This window comes from Bos taurus, chromosome 29 (genome assembly GCF_002263795.3).
Source record: "Bos taurus isolate L1 Dominette 01449 registration number 42190680 breed Hereford chromosome 29, ARS-UCD2.0, whole genome shotgun sequence".
NCBI lineage: Eukaryota > Metazoa > Chordata > Mammalia > Artiodactyla > Bovidae > Bos > Bos taurus.
The window spans coordinates 39,655,075-39,675,171 of record NC_037356.1 but is presented as its reverse complement, the minus strand read 5'-3'; the positions used below and the strand labels follow the sequence as shown (position 1 = coordinate 39,675,171).

General features: G+C 45.5%; 1 protein-coding gene across 1 annotated transcript; it reads right to left on the bottom strand.

Moving 5' to 3' along the window:
* Window positions 1–1,392: 1,392 nt before the first annotated feature.
* Window positions 1,393–10,933, bottom strand: LOC521902 (pregnancy-associated glycoprotein 2). Its single transcript, XM_002707800.4, has 9 exons — window positions 10,881–10,933; window positions 10,150–10,300; window positions 9,187–9,304; window positions 8,972–9,093; window positions 7,561–7,760; window positions 6,521–6,637; window positions 3,425–3,569; window positions 3,239–3,337; window positions 1,393–1,536 (listed from the first exon to the last, which is right to left on the bottom strand). The coding sequence occupies exons 1-9, from the start codon at window positions 10,931–10,933 to the stop codon at window positions 1,468–1,470; spliced, it is 1,074 nt and encodes a 357-aa protein (XP_002707846.2). The 3' UTR covers window positions 1,393–1,467.
* Window positions 10,934–20,097: the final 9,164 nt, after the last annotated feature.

Here is a 20,097-nt window from a genome sequence, read left to right as displayed (position 1 = left end):
AAGTGATGCTTCCACTCTCACAGTGTCAATCCATGGCAACTCGAACCAAATGGTTTAGAGCTCTACCCCTGAAGGAAGTCAGAAAGGCTGACGGTCCCCCATTATATGAGTGGCATCCTCCCCAGCAGCACTGGAGGCCAATGGAAGGGTCCTGCTGGACCCCAGAGGAGAGGAATGGCTCAGGGATGCACACAGGCCTGAACCTTGGGAAGTGGGACTGGGAAGGACACAGCAGGTATGGGTTGCAGAATGCTGGTGACTAGGGGTAGGAGGAGGAAAGGAAACCATCTCAACTTGAAGGACTTCACTGAGATCCCCCTGGAGCAGAAAGTTACTGCCAATGTTCCTCTGAGACAGGGAGGATAGAAGCTATTTTTTTACCCCTTACCATCACTGTGAAAGGGGGCTTCCCAGATGGCTCAGAGTTAAGAATCTTGCTTCCAGTGCAGGAAGCATGAGTTTGATCCCTGGGTTGGGAAGTTCCCCTGAGAAGGCAGTGGTTACCCGCTCCAGTATTCTTGCCTGAAAATCCTATGGACTGAGGAGCTACAGTCCATGGGGTCGTATAGAGTCAGATATGACTGAGTGTGCAGGCACTGTAACCCTATCCATCTGGATGGGAAGTGGTGGAGTTGGTGGTTCAGTCATAAACTCTTCACTTCTTTGGGGCTGCCTCTCCCCAGTTTCAGCTATGTGGTTCTGGAGGAACTGGTCAAGCACACACAGTCATCACAGGCAGGGCCAGGTGATGAATTAAACCAGCTATAGGACTCCATGCCCCTGCCAGGGTGCTTGGTCCAGGACTGGACACATGATCAGAGTTGGTCCCTTCAAAGCACTCCCTTGAACCCTGATGTCTTCTGAGCTTCTTTCCTTACTGGTTAGTTGCCTTAGAGAGAGAAAGGCGTGAGGCAGGCAGCTTGAAACTCTCTCACTAGGTGTAGAAACCTTAGGGAAGAAAGCTGTCAGGCTAAGAGAATCAAAGAAGAGAGAAGGGGAAGTGTGAGGGTGTCAGAGTGTGAGCTGATGGCTTCTGATTTCTTGGGTCCAGTCCCTGAGATCTTTGGATCTGCTCCAGTTCCTGCATCTCAGATCCCTAGTGTCTTTTCAATAAGTCTCTCCTTTCTTGAAGCCAATTGGAGTTGGGATCCTTTTACTTGTGGTTCAGACTTGATTCTAGATCCTTCCAATTATGATGCACCTCCCCAACCCAAACAGAAGCAACCATTTGTATTAGCTCTATTGAGATGAAATCCTTTATTCTTTTCTGAAGACAGGGCTTGCATAGCACCAAACACAGTTCACCAGCATCCCTGGGTGGGAGTGCCCTACGTGTGAGGGTCTTTGGAGTGGGCCTGAGTGATTCCTGAAGCAGCCCAGCATTTACACTGAGGGAGCCAGGCCAATCTTGTTTTTACTCTGATCGAAAACTGTGAAATATGCTCTCAGGAAGATGTCACCCAGGACTCAGGTCTCTGAGGGGCTAATGTACTCTGTGCCCCCATTAAAGGTTATAAAGCAGATGTCTTTAGAAACCTGGGGGAGACAGAAATACACACCAGTCAGCGTGAGCACTTACCTGCCATCCCCCTCAATATCCAGAGCAGAGAGCTTTCCCATTTTCCCCCCTTCTTTGGGAAGAATCCAGTGGCTCTCACAGCAGCTGCAGAAGTGAGGGTATAGGAACAAGAAGGGCCAAAACATGTGGTTGCCATGACAGAGGGGTATGGGGAGGGGAGGACTGGGAGTTTGGGATTATCAGATGCGAACTAATATATAGAGACTGTAAAACAACAAAGTCCTACTGTACAGCACAGGTAACTGTATTCAGTATCCCATGATAAACTGTAATGGGAAAGAATACGAAAAAGAGCAGGTATACATTTATATATATATAAAACTGAGTGACTTAGGTTTAGAGCAGAAATTAACACAACATTGTAAATCAGCTCTACTTTAAAGTATTTTTTTTTTTTAAAGGAAAAGAATGGCCCATAGCTCCCCATCACACTCTGCTGTTTTCTTCTGACTCCTGCTCTCTTGTTTTCTCCACAGGGAATACCTACTCTTCTCCCCATTGCCTACAACCCATTCTTTTTCTAAAAAAATTTTAATTTTGTATTGGAGGATAGCCAATTAACGGTATTGTGATAGTTTCAGGTGGACAGCAATGGGACTCAGCCATACGTATACATGGATCCACTCTCCCCCAAACTCCCCTCCCATCCAGGCTGCCACATAACACTGAGCAGAGCTCCCTGTGCTACATAGTAGGTTGCTGTTGGTTACCCATTGTAAATAGCATTGTCACAACATGTTCTTTATAGTGCTCTCAGGCTGTCTAGGAAAACTTTCTGGTCCTACACTCACATTATTTGGCCACTCCAGGCTGGGTTGGGTGACTTACCCTGGCGCTGCCTTGGTCTGCAGCCCTCCTCACCACTATGTGCCCCCGGGCACCTTTGCACAGCCCCCGTGGGTACCATAGAATCCATTATAGATTTGCCTCAACCCAAGAAGGCTTCCTCATTCCTCCATGAAGCTGGTGGTTTAGAATTACTGCAATTCCCTCTCTTCCTCAAAGTCTTGTTTGAGCCCATCAGCCTGCTCTGAACTCCCACAGGGAGCTGACATCAAGCCTCCACCATGTGCTGGGGCTGAGCAGTCACTGTGCTCCTTTATTCACCGTAGCATCCAACCTCCCCACAGAGGGGTCGGTATCCCAACTCACAGAGTGCAGCGTTGCAGCGAAGTTCTAGCATAAGCATGTAATTTATGATCTCAATCTGGACACTTTCATGTTGGGAAGGGGAGATTGTTAATCACTATGGTGGCACAGCACACTGGGACTGTTCCCAGCCATCCTTCTTGTCACTTGTTCTGTTTCAGGGGTTGCTAGAGCTGACTTTCTGTGTTCCTGCATCTGAGGTCTCTGGTTGAACTGAAGCTCTGGGAAACCTGAGGCCCTTAGTGTTCCCCTCTCCTTGTGACTCCCACCATGCCAGCATGGAGTGGTGTCTCCACATTTAGTTCAGGAGGATGGATGTCCCAGACTGCCCTTTCCTCTCACGTGGTTGGTTTTTGTGGGAGGCACTGGCCCAGCCACAGGGACTCAGCAGCATCTGAGGTGCAGCAATGATGTGACCAGGCCTGCAGAGGGCGCACTCCTCCCAGCAGGAGCCCAAGGGGTCCTTTAAGTCTGAGATTTGGGAACCAGCCCCCAGGGTTGTCCTCTCACCTTCTGGATGTAGTATTTACGGGACATTGGGAAGTCCATGCCATTGATGGTGAAGATAACAGGAGGCAGGGTCATGGTGCTGTTACACAAAATCAATTGCTGTAAAAGAAAGCAGGAGAGAGGTTGACCCAGGTGATCCTTGGTGTGTGGGGAGCACAAGAATGACTCTGTGGCATGACCCTTCACCTGCTCATTCTGGAGGGGGCTGGGGTTGATGCTCCTCTGGATGCTTCTGACTCTGTCAGTTGGGCCAAACAAAAATGAGCTCCCGACATCCAAAATGGCCTGACATCCACCGGAACAAGCAATCACTTTTTTGTTCATGGAGATGCTGAGAGACAGAGGGACAAAGCAGGCAGTAGGGTCACTCTGGAGACCCCCCACCCCCCCCCCCATCACTATCCCTTCCTTGACTCTCTCCTGAACAGCTCTTCAGCTCTTGCCCTGACTCTGTTTTTCTTTTCTCTGGTCACATAATCTTTTTAACTTCCTTTCAGATCTTGCAGGCACCAGGCTCAGGGCCTGGGCTTGTACTGGCGAACTTCCTAGAAGAACCTCATCATTGTTTTTTTTTTTTTTTCATCTCCAATACTTTATCTATTAATATAATCTTATGACACATAAAGGCAGGGTAGGAAAGACCTAGTTAGTAAGTCACTTTACTTGTGTACAACTCTTTGTGACCCTATGGATTGTAGCCCATGGGATTCTACAGGCAAGAATATTGGAGTAGATTGTCATGCCCTTCTCCTGGGGATCTTCCTGACCCAGGGATCAAACCCAAAACTCTTACACCTCCTGCAATGGTAGGGAAGTTCTTTACCCCTAGCACCCTCTGGAGCCTATATATAAATGAAAGTGTCTGAAGTTCTTGACTGACTTCAAGCTTCATTTCAGTTCAGTTCAGTTCAGTTCAGTCGCTCAGTTGTGTCCGATTCTTTGCGACCCCATGAATCACAGCACGCCAGGCCTCCCTGTCCATCACCAACTCCTAGAGTTCACTCAAACTCACGCCATCGAGTTGGTGATGCCATCCAGCCATCCCATCCTCCGTCATCCCCTTCTCCTCCTGCCCCCAATCCCTCCCAGCACCAGAGTCTTTTCCAATGAGTTGTTGTTTAGCATCATTGTTGTTTAGCAAATTTCTCCTTATCTTCCAGGTTAATTGTCACTATGTCAGGAAAGTCTTCCCCCAAGACTAGATCAGGCTTTTGTCATTCTCACTCTCTGTAGACTCTTCCTTGTGTCCAGCATGTACCCAGGTGGTAATTCACTGTGTGTGTGAGTCGTTTCATGCACGTCTGCCTCACTAGATGTAAGGGCAAGTTGGATCCTCAGTGCCTCCCTCAAGTGCCCAGCACACAGGTGATGCACAATGTATGTTTGTCGAATGAATGAATGAGGAACACCCAGAGACCTGTATCTGTGTCTCACCAATGATGGGTCGGTCCATACAGTGAAGATGGAGGTGTCTAGGACAGCAGATGGTCAGAGTGGTGGTGGGGGAGACACAGGCTGCCCTGGGAGAGTTTGTCTCCCAGCACCGCCCCCTCACCCAGCTCAGACCCTGAGGCCCCTGGTAGGGGAGCATGAGCAGACCCAGGGGCCTCCGAAGAGCAGGGAAGCTTTGGCCTGAGGGTATCACAGAGAATCTCATCAATTATTGCCCCTTGTTCTCAGGCCACTCCTGGATCCCAGCTTCCTGACTCAGTCACAGCCCTGCCCCACTGTGTGCCCGGTTTGGGCGGTAATTAGCACTGGTCAGGTGGGGTGTCTCTTCTTATGCTTGCTCTCAGGTCTCAAGACTGCAGCCAAACTCTCTTCACTGCTGGGTAACTTCTCTCTGAGGAGACCAGTTTTCCCAGTTTTTCAGGACTTTCTCAGTTTTTCAACTGGCAATTCTGTGTACTGAGAACACTCTAGGTCCTGGGTGGCCCTGGTCAGTAGGTCATCTTAACACAATCCTGTTCAGGTTGGTGAAATGCCCCCTGATCCTCTTTTCACCACACTGTAAGGTCCTCTGACCAGGCTCCCTACCTCACAGCACAGGAATGCAGCCCTCCCCCAGCTGCCCAGGCCTCTCTGGACCCTTTCAGGATCCTGGTGAGAGGCCTGATCAGGAGCTCTGAGGCAGTTATGAACTCATGGGTGGTGTGTGTTCCTGTGTGTGTGTTTGCATGCATTTGTGTGTCTATGTGTGTTTATATGTTTGCCTATGTATGTGTTTATATATCTGTTTTTATGTGTGTGTGTGTAGCATATGTCTGTGTGTGACTGTGAGTGCATTTGTGTGTGTAGGAAAAGGAGTACTTCAAGGCTGTATATTGTCACTCTGCTCATTTAACTTATATGCAGAGTACATCATGAGAAGTGCTGGGCTGGAAGAAGCACAAGTTGGAATCATGATTGCTGGGAGAAATATCAATAACCTCAGATATGTAGATGACACTAGCCTTATGGCAGAAAATGAAGAAGAACTAAAGAGCTTCTTGATGAAAGTGAAAGAGGAGAGTGAAAAAGTTGGCTTAAAACTCAACATTCAGAAAACTAAGATCATGGCATCTGGTCCCATCACTTCATGGCAAATAGATGGGGAAACAGTGGAAAGAGTGAGAGACTTTATTTTCTTGGGCTCCAAAATCACTGCAAATGGTGATTGCAGCCATGAAATTATGAGACGCTTACTCCTTGGAAGGAAAGTTATGACCAACCTAGATAGCATATTAAAAAGCAGAGACATTACTTTACCGACAAAGATCTGTCTAGTCAAAGCTATGGTTTTTCCAGTGGTCATATATGGATGTGAGAGTTGGACTATAAAGAAAGCTGAGCACTGAAGAATTGATGCTTTTGAACTGCGGTGTTGGAGAAGACTCTGAAGAGTCCCCTGGACTGCAAGGAGATCCAACCAATCCATCCTAAAGGAGACCAGTCCTGGGTGTTCATTGGAAGGACTGATGTTGAAGCTGAAACTCCAATACTTTGGCCACCTGATGTGAGAGTTGACTCATTTGAAAAGACCCTGATGCTGGGAAAGATTGAGGGCAGGAGGAGAAGGGGACAACAGAGGATGAGATGGTTGGATGGCATCACAAACTCAATGGACATTAGTTTGGGTAAACTCTGAGAGTTGGTGATGGACAGGGAGGTCTGGCGTGCTGCAGTCCATGGGGGTCGCAAAGAGTCAGACACGACTGAGTGACTGAACTGAACTGAACTGTATGTGTCCATGTGCATGTGTGGGAGCATCATTTGGGGTGGCCTTAAAAGGGGGAGGCTTACCGGTCCACGGCTATCTGCCACAAGTGGGTTTGGGTCACCGGTACCCACTTGAGAGCTCCCTTGTGGTAGGCATGGTCCACCCCACCAAGCATCAGCAAGCTGCTCTTCTGCGGCCAGCTGAAGAGAGAAGAAGGGGCTTGTTGGAGGAGAGTAACACCAGGCACTGTCTGAGGACTGCACTTCTTCACCCATCAGAGGCATTACTACGGTCTCCATTTTATACATGCGGAAACAGATGCTTGGAGAGCTTGAGTACCTGATCAGGGTCGGTCCCCATCTAACGAGTGTCACAGAAGAGGTTCGAAGCTGAGCAGCCTGGCTTCAACCAGGCCTGGCTCCGACCACCCATCCTTCTGAAGAAGGCCTGGACCTTTCCAGCAGCTGAATGCTCAGATGTACCCTAGGAGGACTCTATGCTGGAGGGGTCGGGCTTCCTCCTTGTCTAGCCTGTCATTTTTCAGGAAAGCTGATGTCTGAGGGCGCTAAAAATATGGGTTCAGGCTCACCCAGGGTTGGCTTCTCTTGCCTGTGACCTGTGCGATCTATGGAACTTCAAGCTGAGCAGGCTGCCCACCTCCACTCTTCCTGTCTTGAAATCCCTAATGTGTTTTGAATAAGGGGTTTCACATTTTCATTTTTGAGCTGGCTCTTACAAATTCTGTAGCTCGTCCTGGGTTCCCGGTGAAATGTTAATGAGGAAGGAAACATTCCCAGCATCCCTGTCCTTCCATCCATATCAAATTCATCAGCAAATCCTGTTGCCTTTTCCTCCAACATCCTGACACCTTCTATTGCTTTCCCTGTTACCTCCACCTCCCTGGACAAAACTGCACCCTTGGACCCATGAGCATGGCTGTGTTCCAATGAAACCGTATTGATGAAAACCCAGTGATGGGGCCAGATGTGATCCTGGGGCCGTAGTTCTCCTAGGCTAGACCATCTCATAGGAATATTCTGGATGAGGTAGTCTTTAATTTTTCATGCAATTGAAAGCATTTTACAGTTAATTTGGAGAGAGGACTTGTCCAGCTCAGACTTACCTGCTTATGAAAAAGGCAAAGACAGGCTCAGGAATGATTCCGTTTTTATTCAGGTTGGCGAAGATGGGGGTGGTCCCATGGATGGCGAGGCTGGGTTGGGCTAAGCCCATGATGCCGTCATAAGATGCATGTTCCAAGGCCCCACTGAGCTGATTCATGCTGAGGACTAATGTCTGCGACTTGGCAATAAGTCGCCCGATCTGTGAGAGAGGAGAGCGTGCCCACGTAAAGTTTGGAAAGTGGGACTAGAACTGGGCTGTGGGACTGTACATGCCATTAGCACTCTAGAGAACTGAATCCTCAGTTGATCTCAGATGGGGATATCAAGCTGGGACAGGAGTTTGAGTTCCATTTGTGTGGGGCCATGCATCTTAGCAATACCTGCTTATCCTGCAAACAGCATGTGAATGAGTCAAATTGGTCTCATGTCTTCTGTACAGGTGGGGCAACCAAACTCAGGACAGGACTGAATGGTTCCCCTCTGAGGATACTATGAATAGAGAGCAGACTAGTCTTCTCTTTGGCAACACTATGATCTGATGACAAACACGAACTGAATTCATTGCACTGGATTGTGGATCCTGCCTCTGCCCAGGCAGACAGAAGCCCATTATGCAATGTCTCTGGCTGGGTTCTAATGAAAATTCTGCCTGGATATCAGGCTTTTGGGGATGTGCACACTTGTGTGTAAGTGTCTGTGTGAGTGTGAGACAGAGAGAGACAGAGACCCAGACAGAGAAACAGGGAGAGCATATTCAGGCACTTTGTGTGTGTTGGGGGGCAGGCCATAGTTTTTATTAGTCTTAAAGGCCCCTTAGAGTGAGAACCCTTTTATCAGGCCCATCTTACATCTGTGACCCCTGATTCCCCTGCCTGGATACCTGAAGCCCTGTGCTACCTCAGGGGCCCCAGATCAGTTTTATCCTCTCCCCAAACCCACACCTACTTGAGTCCTGAAGGTCAGTGAAGCTCCACTTAAAAAATATGTGACCTTGGCAAGGCTCTCGCTCTGTGCACCTCATGTCCCTCGTCTTTATCCTGAGCTAATAATAGTACCTCCTGCCTGGGGATGTTGCAGGATAAAACAAGTTATTACCATGAAAGTGCCCTGTAGAGCCTGTGAATATAAAAGGGGGTGCTTTATTGCCCCTTCTTCCTGCTCCAGCAAAATGAACGTTGGGTAATGGAGATGCAAGTCCACACCCCAAGCCCCTCTCTGGGGTTCGTTGTTTTGGGAGTTTGTGTGTCAGCAGGGGAGCTGTCTCCCCAGGGACAGGGCCCTGCTGGGCAGGTGGCCAGCCACTAGGGGATTTTCAGAAAGACAGTCCCTCCAAGCTGGTAGTGCATCTATTTTGCAGGCATTGGTTGCTCCCAGGACCAGACCTGACTGAGGCCCTGGTTCCCATGTTACCTGAACAGTGTCAGTGGCAAGAACTCCCATTATCCTTCCACATCCATAACGGAGGTTGATGTGTTTCCCATCGCCGGACTGGAAGCTGCTGGATGCCTTAGGGTTGTATCTCAAGTGTTTACCTGCCGACACAAGAGATGAGTATCTGTCAGGTGCCAGGGATGGAGTGGGGGGTTGGAGAGGGAGGACGAGATGGGTGGGGGGCTGGTACTCACAGCAGGAGGGACTTTGACAGTAGATGGAGGAAACCCACAAGTCAGATGAGCTGGTGTCAATGATGACTCGGAACTCTTGAGGGGGTGTTCCAATGGTGATGTTGATGACGTAGGCCATCTACAGGGGTCGAGGAGGGAGGTTAGGGCAGACTTGGCTGCCTGGCTACCCTCCGTTCATAGCATCCTGCCTCCCTCTGGGCATCCCAAGGCCTGAAATCACTTTCCAATTGCCCTTCCTCACAGCCTCTGCTCAGAGGTCCCTTCATCTGAGAAGCTCTCCAGTCTCCTCTTTAAGGCCAACCTTATCACCTTCTTCTCCAGGTGGCCCTCCTAGTTCACCCCAGGCCACTCCTGCTAATCTCAGAGCATGCCCTGTCAACAACACGAAGATGGCCCCTTTCTTGATATGTATTCAATTTTTGACTCTCTCTGACTCTCTCTGCCTATGCATTCTTGAACAAGAGATAAGCATCTCCCCCTCCTTTAAAAATGAAACAAAATAAAACAGTAGCTATAGTGTTAGACCTTTACGGAGTCACATACGTTAGGGGCTCAGTAAATTGGTGCCTTTTCTGGATCTGTGGAGGGTGAACTTTCTCTGCCTGGGGATTCACACCTGATTTGCAGTTGGTGTTATCTTTTGTTTGGCACATCTCACCATTCATCTTATATCAGTGGCTCACTTAGTTCAGAAAGAATAATCTCCCTGAAACTAATGCCACATTTTTGTCCCAGAAATGGATGTTTACCTGCCAAATGGTCATTGCTGGGCCCCGTTATCACAGACCAAGATTTGAGGATGCGACTGCCTTCTCCTCTGGGAATGGGTTCCTGTTCCCCACTGTGTCTGCCTCCTGCAGGAGCCCCAGCCCCAACATCCCACCTGGCACCTCCAGATGAGCCCCAGTGCTAGGCCAGAGCCTCAGGGGGTGCTGTGGAGCACCATCCTCCCAAGACGCTCACGTTCAAGATTTTCCTCAGGGGATGAGATGAGAACTTGTGGTCAAGAGTAGTTTCCTGGGACAGGCTATAAGATTGTTCCTCCAGGAAATATTTTGGCTTGATTTCTTCCAAGACCACTTCTTGAAGTGTCTTCATCTTCGTTATAGGGATTCTTTTACCAAGCACGGGGAAAAGGAAGAGCCAATAACCAAGTATGAGTGTCATATCTGGCATTGTAATGGCACTGTGCATTTTCTAAGCCTTTTTATGAGTGTCACCTTTTATCAGGATGCCGTGCAAAGACATGTCAAAGACTTAGGTCTGCACACAGGTTCTGTTGTGTAATCTTGGGTAAACCAGATGACCATTTGGAGCCTACACAGATGAAGACACTGATACATACACACAGAAGAGGAGACAGAGCAGAGGGAAGACCTAGAAGCAAATGCAGGAGAAATGCTTTTCTACAGCACCACACCTACAGCTGCACAGGTCATGCACTGAACAGTTCTAAGGAGTGCCATTTTTATATAGGTCATGATATGACTGGTACTCCCAGAGTTATGCAACCCTGCAGGCCTGCCCCATGAACGATGCCCGTGACAAGATTCTCATCAATAAGTGAGAGCTGAAATTTAAGACTGCCAGGGAATGATTACTTTCTCTTCTAACCCTGATGGGTGGAAGAATAAGAGGACGAAAAGAGAAATCCCAGAAAGAGAGATGATGCCACTTACAGTCCCCATACTTACATGACTATGCACTCTGAGAGGGCCACCAGCCCGAGCAGCACAAGCCACTTCATGCTTCTCTCCTGGGTCCAAAGACTCAGGGAAGTTTGGGTTCTTAGCATACAGTGCTGGCCAAGAGCTCCTAACTATATATGTTCTGACCTGACATAATTGTCCCCTTTAGGCTACTAATAGATCTGATAAAGAATACCAAACTCTTGATAAAATCTTTATCTCTATCAGTTTCTGTAGACATTGGATTAGACAATTCTCAGAATACATATATTTCTACTGTAACTTGTTCTTTGAGGCTTGAATGAAAAATTAAACTAAACTAAGTATGTGGAGACTCTTGCCAGCTTGGAGACAAAACACTGCTAATAATATGATAAAAGTAAATGCTGGGGGCCATGCTAGACATTCGTGATCTCATGTGGTATACCTAGACATGTCATAAAATGTATGTGGCTGTCCTCAGTTGGAGAGGGGATTGCTAGAAGGAAAAGAAGTCACTAGCAAAGTGAAGACTTTAGGGGCAGCCCAGTGACATATAAGTGGCTTTAGGTAGTGGGACATTGGCACAGGTCAGGGACACCTTTGATGCCAGTCTGTATCAAAGATCTAGGCTGGAGCAGTACGGCAATTGCATGGTTTCAGTATTGGAAGAAATGTGATGCAGGCATCCCCCAGATTCTTTATATCATCCAACAAACATTTAAGGGGAACCCTGTGTGCTCACAACCAAGATAATCACGATGATGGGATCACTCACCTAGAGCCAGACATCCTGGAATGTGAAGTCAAGTGGGCCTTAGAAAGCATCACTACAAACAAAGCTAGTGGAGGTGATGGAATTCCAGGTGAGCTATTTTGAATCCTGGAAGATGATGCTGTGAAAGTGCTGCACTCAATATGCCAACAAATTTGGAAAACTCAGCAGTGGCCACAGGACTGGAAAAGGTCAGTTTTCATTCCAGTCCCAAAGAAAGGCAATGCCAAAGAATGCTCAAACTACCACACAATTGCACTCATCTCACATGCTAGTAAAGGAATGCTCAAAATTCTCCAAGCCAGGCTTCAACAATTCGTGAATCACAAACTTCCTGATGTTCAAGCTGGTTTTAGAAAAGGCAGAGAAACCAGAGATCAAATTGCCAACATCCGCTGGATCATGGAAAAAGCAAGAGAGTTCCAGAAAAACATCTATTTCTGCTTTATTGACTATGCCAAAGCCTTTGACTGTGTGGATCACAATAAACTGTGGAAAATACTTCAAGAGATGGGAATACCAGACCACCTGACCTGCCTCTTGAGAAACCTATATGCAGGTCAGGAAGCAACAGTTAGAACTGGACATGGAACAACAGACTGGTTCCAAATAGGAAAAGGAGTACGTCAAGGCTGTATATTGTCACCCTGCTTATAACTTATATGCAGAGTACATCATGAGAAACGCTGGGCTGGAAGAAGCACAAGCTGTAATCAAGATTGCTGGGAGAAATCTCAATAACCTCAGATATGCAGATGACACCACCCTTATGGCAGAAAGTGAAGAGGAACTAAAAAGCCTCTTGATAAAAATGAAAGAGGAGAGTGAAAAAGTTGGCTTAAAGCTCAACATTCAGAAAACGAAGATCATGGCATCCAGTCCCATCACTTCATGGGAAATAGATGGGGAAACAGTGGAAACAGTGTCAGCCTTTATTTTTTTGGGCTCCAAAATCACTGCAGATGGTGATTGTACCCATGAAATTAAAAGACGCTTAATCCTTGGAAGGAAAGTTATGACCAACCTAGATAGCATATTGAAAAGCAGAGATGTTACTTTGCCAACAGAGGTCTGCCTAGTCAAGGCTATGGTTTTTCCAGTGGTCATGTATGGATGTGAAAGTTGGACTGTAAAGAAAACTGAGTGCCAAAGAATTGATGCTTTTGAACTGTGGTGTTGGAGAAGACTCTTGAGAGTCCCTTGGACTGCAAGGAGATCCAACCAGTGCGTTCTAAAGGAGATCAGTCCTGGGTGTTCTTTGGAAGGACTGATGCTAAAGCTGAAACTCCAATACTTTGGCCACCTCATTCGAAGAGTTGACTCATTGGAAAAGACTCTGATGCTGGGAGGGACTGGGGGCAGGAGGAGAAGGGGACGATAGAGGATGAGATGGCTGGATGACATCACCGACTCGATGGACACGAGTTTGGGTGAACTCCGGGAGTTAGTGATGGACAGGGAGGCCTGGCCTGCTGCGATTTATGGGGTCGCAAAGAGTCGGACATGACTGAGCGACTGAACTGAACTGTGTGCTGGGGTCTGGGTAGGACGTTGGAAAGTCAAAGTCGAGTAACACACAGGTGTTCCTTATCCTAAGGAGCTAGCAGTCTAAGTCATTTCTCACAAACCCCTGGCCCAAGAGAAACGAATGATAGTGTTTGGTGGGCATCCTGGATACCTGGCATAACAGGACCTTGCACTGGAAGCTGCCTCTCCTCAGCTCCAACCAGCAGCCTCCAGGCGGGAAAGCATAGCGATTGGCTCTGTTTAGATTGATTCCGTTTAGAGAAGTCTGGATATTTGTGTACTATCTCTTGATTCAAATGCGGACAACTTATCTCTATCTCTTTTTTATTTTGGTTTTCGAAAACAAAATGAGGTAGCTGACAGTTGACCTCTGGGCTAGATACCTGGTAGTTGACAAGTGGAGTATGTTTTCACCCAGACTGTCCGAGGACAAAGTTAGTGGTAAAACCGAGCTCTACTAAAACAAGGAGATAAGGTGCCCACTCCTGAGGTCAAGGAAGATTTACCTGTCTGCACATGCGCAAGAAGGCTTCTTGGGGTGGAAAAGGGAGGGGACCTCACTCCATAATAAGTGTGGACATGCACCCAAAGGCCTGTGCAGTGGGATCCATCTTAGCAAAAAGTTGTGAATGCATCTTGGGGAGGATCCATGGACCAGTCAGGTGTGAAGAAAGAAAGAAGATAATTGGCCAAGGGTAAACAAAGACCCAGAAGGATTGTCCTATATAAATGATTTACTTCACCTCCATACTGCACTCCTTCTCACGCAGGACACCCGCCCTCCTCTTTGGGTATCGTCTCTGCCTAGTTTTTGACTTACTGTACTCCTCTTTGTTAGAGAAGATGCCCATATGCTTTCCCTCCCTGTGTGTTTCTCTGCCTTGCTTCTGAGGTGAATGGAACAATTGTTTTCCTATGTGCCCTCCCATACATCATATCATGTCTCTAATAATACAATTTGTACCTGATTTTACAGTTTTTGCCTCTTTGAAACATTCTTGCTTTCAAACAGGGGTAAGAAGCAGGACCACACTGCTGCTAACCTCTAGCTCCTGGTGGTCTAGTGACTAGGACTCTGGGTTTTCTTCCAAGTTACCCAGGTTTAATTCTTGGGCAGGAAGCAAAGATCTCTCTTCAGGACCGCTCACTACTCTCCCTCTGAGATCAAGTGGGAGCCAAATGTCAAAAAACTTTGTGCTGAATTCAGGTTGCATGCTGTGCAGGTTTTTATTTCTGTCCTAGAAGTGGGAGTAGTGAGGGGACAGAGAGGGGATTCAATTCAAGTTGGTTGATTAAGAGGCTGGATGCATATTACCTGTGTTAATTTTCCTTCCATTTGTAAAGAAGGATCAGCAGGGTCATGTAAACCAATAAATTTAATAATATCCATTTGTTGAGGACAAATGGATAGAATTCTACTTCCCTAATAGATTCCATGTGAAATGAGCACAATTGTGCAGTAGTGTGAACATTCTTTGGCATTGCAGTGAAAATTGACTTTTTCCAGTCCTGTGACCACTGCTGAGTTTTCCTAATTTGCTGGCATATTGAGTGCAGCACTTTCACAGCACCATGTTTTAGGATCTGAAATAGCTCAGCTGGATTCCATCACTTCCACTAGCTTTGTTCATTGTGATGCTTCTAAGGCCCACTTGACCGCACACTCCAGCATTTCTGGCTCTACTTGAGTGATCACACCATTGAGGTTATCTGGGTCATTAAAATCCTTGTTTATAGTTCTTCTGTGTATTCTTGCCACCTCTTCTTAATATCTTCTGCTTCTGTTAGGTCCTTGACATTTCTGTCCTTTATTGTGCCCATCTTTGCATGAAATGTTCTTGAAGAGATCTCTAATTTTCCCCATTCTATTGTTTTCTTCTATTTCTTTGAACTGTTCACTTAAGGCTGATTTCTCATTTCTCCTGGCTGTTCTTTGGAACTCTACATTCAGATGGGTATATCTTTCCTTTTTTCCTTTGCCTTTCACTTCTCTTATTTTCTCAGATATTTGTACAGCCTCCTCAGACAATCAGTTTGCCTTGTTGCATTTCTTTTTTTCCTGGGGACGGTTTTGGTCACCACCTCCTGTACAATGTTACAAACCTCTGTCTGTAGTTCTTCAGGCACTCTGTCTATAACATCTAATCCCTGGAATCTATTAGTCACTTAAACTGTATAATCATAAGGGATTTGATTTAAGTCACATCTGAATGGCCTAATTGTGTTCCCTCCTTTCTTCAATTTAAGTCTGAATTTGCAAATAAAGAGCTCATGATCTGAGCCAAGTCAGCTCCTGGTCTTGTTTTTGCTGACTTTATAGAGCCTCTCCACCTTTGTATGCAGGGCTTCTCTGGTGGCTCAGAGGTTAAAGCGTCTGCCTGCAATGTGGGAGACCTGGGTTCGATCCCTGGGTTGGGAAGATTCCCCTGGAGAAGGAAATGGCAACCCACTCCAGTATTCTTGCCTGGAGAATCCCATGGATGGAGGAGCCTGGTGGGCTACAGTCCACGGGGTTGCAGAGTCAGACATGACTGAGAGACTTCACTTTCACTTTCACCTTTGTATGCAAAAAGTATAATCAATCTGATTTTGATATTGACTACACAGTTGTCCTCATTTCACATACTAGCAAGGTAATGCTCAAAGTCCTTCAAATTAGGCTTCAAAAATATGTGAACCAAGAAATTCCAGATGTACAAGCTGGATTTAGAAATGGCAGAGGAACCAGAGATCAAATTGCCAACATCCATTGGATCATAGAAAAAGCAAGAGAATTCTGGAAAAACATCTACTTTTGCTTTATTGACTTGCTAAAGTCTTTGACTGTGTGGATCACAACAAACTGTGGAAAATTCATAAAGAGTTGGGAATACTAGATCACCTTACTTACCTACTGAGAAACCCATATGCAGGTCAAGAAGCAACAGTTAAAACTGGATATGGAACAATGGATTGGTTAAAATTGGGAAAGGAGTACATCAAGGCTGTATATTGTCACCCTGCTTATTTAACTTATATGTAGACTACATCAAGGGAAATGCTGGGCTGGATAAAGCACAAACTGGAGTTAAGATTACTGGAAGAAATATCAACAAACTCAGATATGCATATGACACTACCTTAATGGCAAAAAGCACAGATGAACTAAAGAGCCTCTTGATGAATGTCAAAGAAGAGAGTGAAAACCTGGCTTAAAATTCAACATTCAAAAAGCTAAGATCATGGCATCTGGTCCCATCACTTCAAGGCAAATAGATGGAGAAATAATGGAAACAGTGACAGATTTAATTTTCTTGGTCTCCAAAATCATTGTGGACAGTGACTGCAGCTATGAAGTTAAAAGACACTTGCTCCTTGGAAGAAAAGTGATAACAAACCTAGACAGTATATTACAAAGCAGAGACATCACTTTGCCAACAAAGGTCCGTATAGTCAAAGCTATGGTTTTTCCAGGAGTCAAGTACACGTGTGAGAGTTGGAGCATAAAGAAGGCTGAGTGCTGAAGAATTAATGCTTTTGAATTGTGGTGCTGGGGAAGACTCTTGAGAGTCCTTTTTACAGCAAGGGGATCAAACCAGTCAATTCTGAAGGAAATCTTTGAATATTCATTGGAAGGACTGATGCTGAAGCTGAAGTTCCAATAATTTGTCCATCTGATGTGAAGAACTAACTCATTGGAAAAGACCTGATGCTGGAAAAAATTGAGGGCAGGAGGAAAAGAGGGTAAAAGAGGATGAAATGGTTGGATGCCATCACTGACTCCATGGACACGAGTTTGAGCAGACTCCAGGAGACAGTGGAGGACAGGGAAGCCTGGTGTGCCGAAGTTCATGGGGTTACGAAGAGTCATACATGACTGAGTGACTGAACAATAGCAATAGGATCCAGGCCTTGCAACTTTTTGTCTGCCAAACCAAACACAGAAAGAGATAATTGCAAAGTGTCTAATCAATCAAAGAACACACAAACAAAATACAAACCACTCAGAGCTCCTGCTCAGCCTGAGATGAACAGGGCTACCACTTAGACTGTTATTCCATACAAAATAAAGGCGATGGTGCTTCATGGTTCCTTCTATGACTCCCAGGGCCTGGGTGTTTCTATGTGAGGTCTATCCAAGCCTGTCCCCTGCATAGAATATTGGGAGGCTCTCTGGTCACCAGGTGTGTATAGATGGGGTGCTGGGTCTTATCCCTCATTTTTGCACATTGTTAACACCCAGTTTTTGTGGTTCGGTTCCTACAGAGGGGATTTGACAGCATCTAACACATGACACACACATATGCCCTTTAACTTAGCAATTCTACTTCTAGGGATCTATCCCAAAAATACACTGGCAAAAATACAAGTACCATATGCACAAGCTATTCACTACAACACCGTTTGTAAAAGCAAAATATTATAAATATACCCAAAGTGACCTTCCATGGGGGAGTGTGGAATAAGGCACAGGGCATCTCAGCACCTGGGTATGATGTGGATGGAGGGAGGAGTGGGATGTGTGAGACCCTCAGGGTGCACTGTTTTTAGTTTTTTGAAAAAGAGGGACCAGAAAAGTGCTTACAGTTGTTGCTTTTACCTACACAAAAATGTCTATTTTCAATAAGAAAGAGGGGAGGAATAAGCCTAAACCTACTGAAAATATAATATATGGATGAGGGCCAGGGACAGAAGTGATTTTTCTTGTTTTACAGTTTGACTTTGCAACCAGGAAAACACGTTACAGATCAAAAATAAATAAATATATCTGTAGAAGTTGAGAACAATTGACAGCAAATTAGCCTGAGTGTATCAAGTTGGTGACATGACTGCACAGAACAAAACATTATTTAAGTGGCTCTAAAACACAGAATTTGACTCTACATTCACAGTGGAATGTCTTCTAATGACAAATACAATAAAAAATACTCTCTCACATCCAAAAGAAAACCAAAAACAAAAAAGCAAAATATTTGAGCCTATCCGTCCCCTTATTGTGGGTGATATTATTGTGGGTGATATTGCTTTTGTTATTGTGAAAGTATCGTATACATGTCATTGGTTGAAGCAAGTCAGTAATTAGTGCTAATGTTCTAAAGCAAGGTTTTCAGCGGCTAGAAAAAAGTTTCAAGTCTAAAACACAAAACGGTAGGTAAAACCCTATAGCCTAAAACTTGATAACATAAGTTTGTACAATTTAATGATTTTCCTTATTTGTCTTTTTTTACAGAAATCGGTACTTCCTGGCTCTGACAACTGAAAAGCCTAAGAAGGAATGGCAACTTGGCTACAGTGACTATCCAGAGGTCTACCGTGTGGCCTCTAAACTCCATTTCCCACCTGAGGGTCCGTGGATTCTTGAAGAGATGACTGATTTCAGGACTGGACCAGGGAATGAACAAGATAAGCCTGAGAATCTTGAAGGACCAGAAATTTGAGGGCCTTCAAAGATGAGCAAGAGCTGAACAAAAAGTTTAGGAATCCATCTGATGAGGGAAAAAATGACACAATTGTAGCATCAGATCAAATCGATGCTAAAAATATTAAATAAATATTAATTTAAACAAATTAAATATATTAAACAAGTTAAATTAAATGTGTAAAATTAAACATTAAATATATAAAAATTAAAATATAAAACAAATTAAATATATAAACAAATTAAATATATAACAATCCGACAGTTCCAAATGTTAACAGATAATATCTAATTTGTCACTGTGTCAGATTGCTAAGAGTACCAACTCACTATTCTGGGCACTGGCTTTCCAGTGCTATCTTTGTGTGAAGCATATTTCATGTAACTATAAAGGTTTGAAAGAATGTTCTTATTCACTGAAGGATTCCAGGAATTAAATTCTGGACTGGTAGAAAAAAGAAACCACTGTTTTGCAACATCCTCACGAATCAATGGATCTTGGCCAAGATCATCCATAGATGATAAAACCATAAGTGAAAGTGAAAGTCGTTTCTGAATCTGCGACTCCGTGAACTATAAAGTCCATGAAGTTCTCCAGGCCAGAATATTGGAGTGGGTAGCCTTCCCTTCTCCAGGGGATCTACTGAACCCAGGGATCGAACCCAGGTCTCCCACATTGCAGGCAAATTCTTTATCAGATGAGTTACCAGGCAAGCCACAGAATACTGGAGTGGGTAGCCTATCCCTTCTCCAGCAGATCTTCCCAACCCAGGAATCAAACCAGGGTCCCTTGAATTGCAGGCAGATTCTTTACCAGCTGAGCTACCAGGGAAGCCCATAAGACCATAAGACAAAAACCTTAAGATGAAAGGTCAAAGGGGAAGTTTATAATGCAAGATGAAAGGTCAAATGGGAAGTTTATAATGCATGCATGAGGTTGGCAACATCAGGACCCTCTGTATCTCAGCATACATCAAAGTGAGGCAACTAGCAATTATGTCTCTTGAAGTGATGCCCTAAGTACTGTATGGAACTACAAATCTTCCAATACAAATATTCCAATTGGAACTACAAATATTCCAATAAAATTTGTTGAACTCAAGTCTGCATCTAACTACCAGTTTTTAAGAATTGCAACTGGAGAAGGCAATGGCACCCCACTCCAGTACTCTTGCCTGGAAAATCCCATGGATGGAGTAGCCTGATAGGCTGCAGTCCATGGGGTCGCTAAGAGTCAGACATGACTGAACGACTTCACTTTCACTTTTCACTTTCATGCATTGGAGAAGGACATGGCAAGCCACTCCAGTGTTCTTGCCTGGAGAATCCCAGGGACTGGGGAGCCTGGTGGGCTGCCATCTATGGGGTCTCACAGAGTCGGACACGACTGAAGCAATTTAGCAGTAGCAGCAGCAGCACATAAGGAACAGAGAAGCAGTCCTCTAAATCAGCAGTCCCCAGCTCTTTCAGCACTACGGAGGGTTTCCTGGAAGACAATTTTTCTAGAGACCTGGGTAGAAGGGGTAATTTCTGGATGATTCAAG

What these genes read in the sequence shown, in the direction of transcription:
- LOC521902 (XM_002707800.4), bottom strand. Translation starts at nt 10,933, where the DNA reads ATGAAGTGGCTTGTGCTGCTCGGGCTGGTGGCCCTCTCAGAGTGCATA. An exon ending in CCCTGAGGAAAATCTTGAAC is followed by an intron (nt 9,305 to 10,149) that starts GTGAGCGTCTTG and finishes CGACCCCTGTAG; the next exon opens with ATGGCCTACGTCATCAACAT. An exon ending in TTGCCACTGACACTGTTCAG is followed by an intron (nt 7,761 to 8,971) that starts GTAACATGGGAA and finishes CCTCTCTCACAG; the next exon opens with ATCGGGCGACTTATTGCCAA.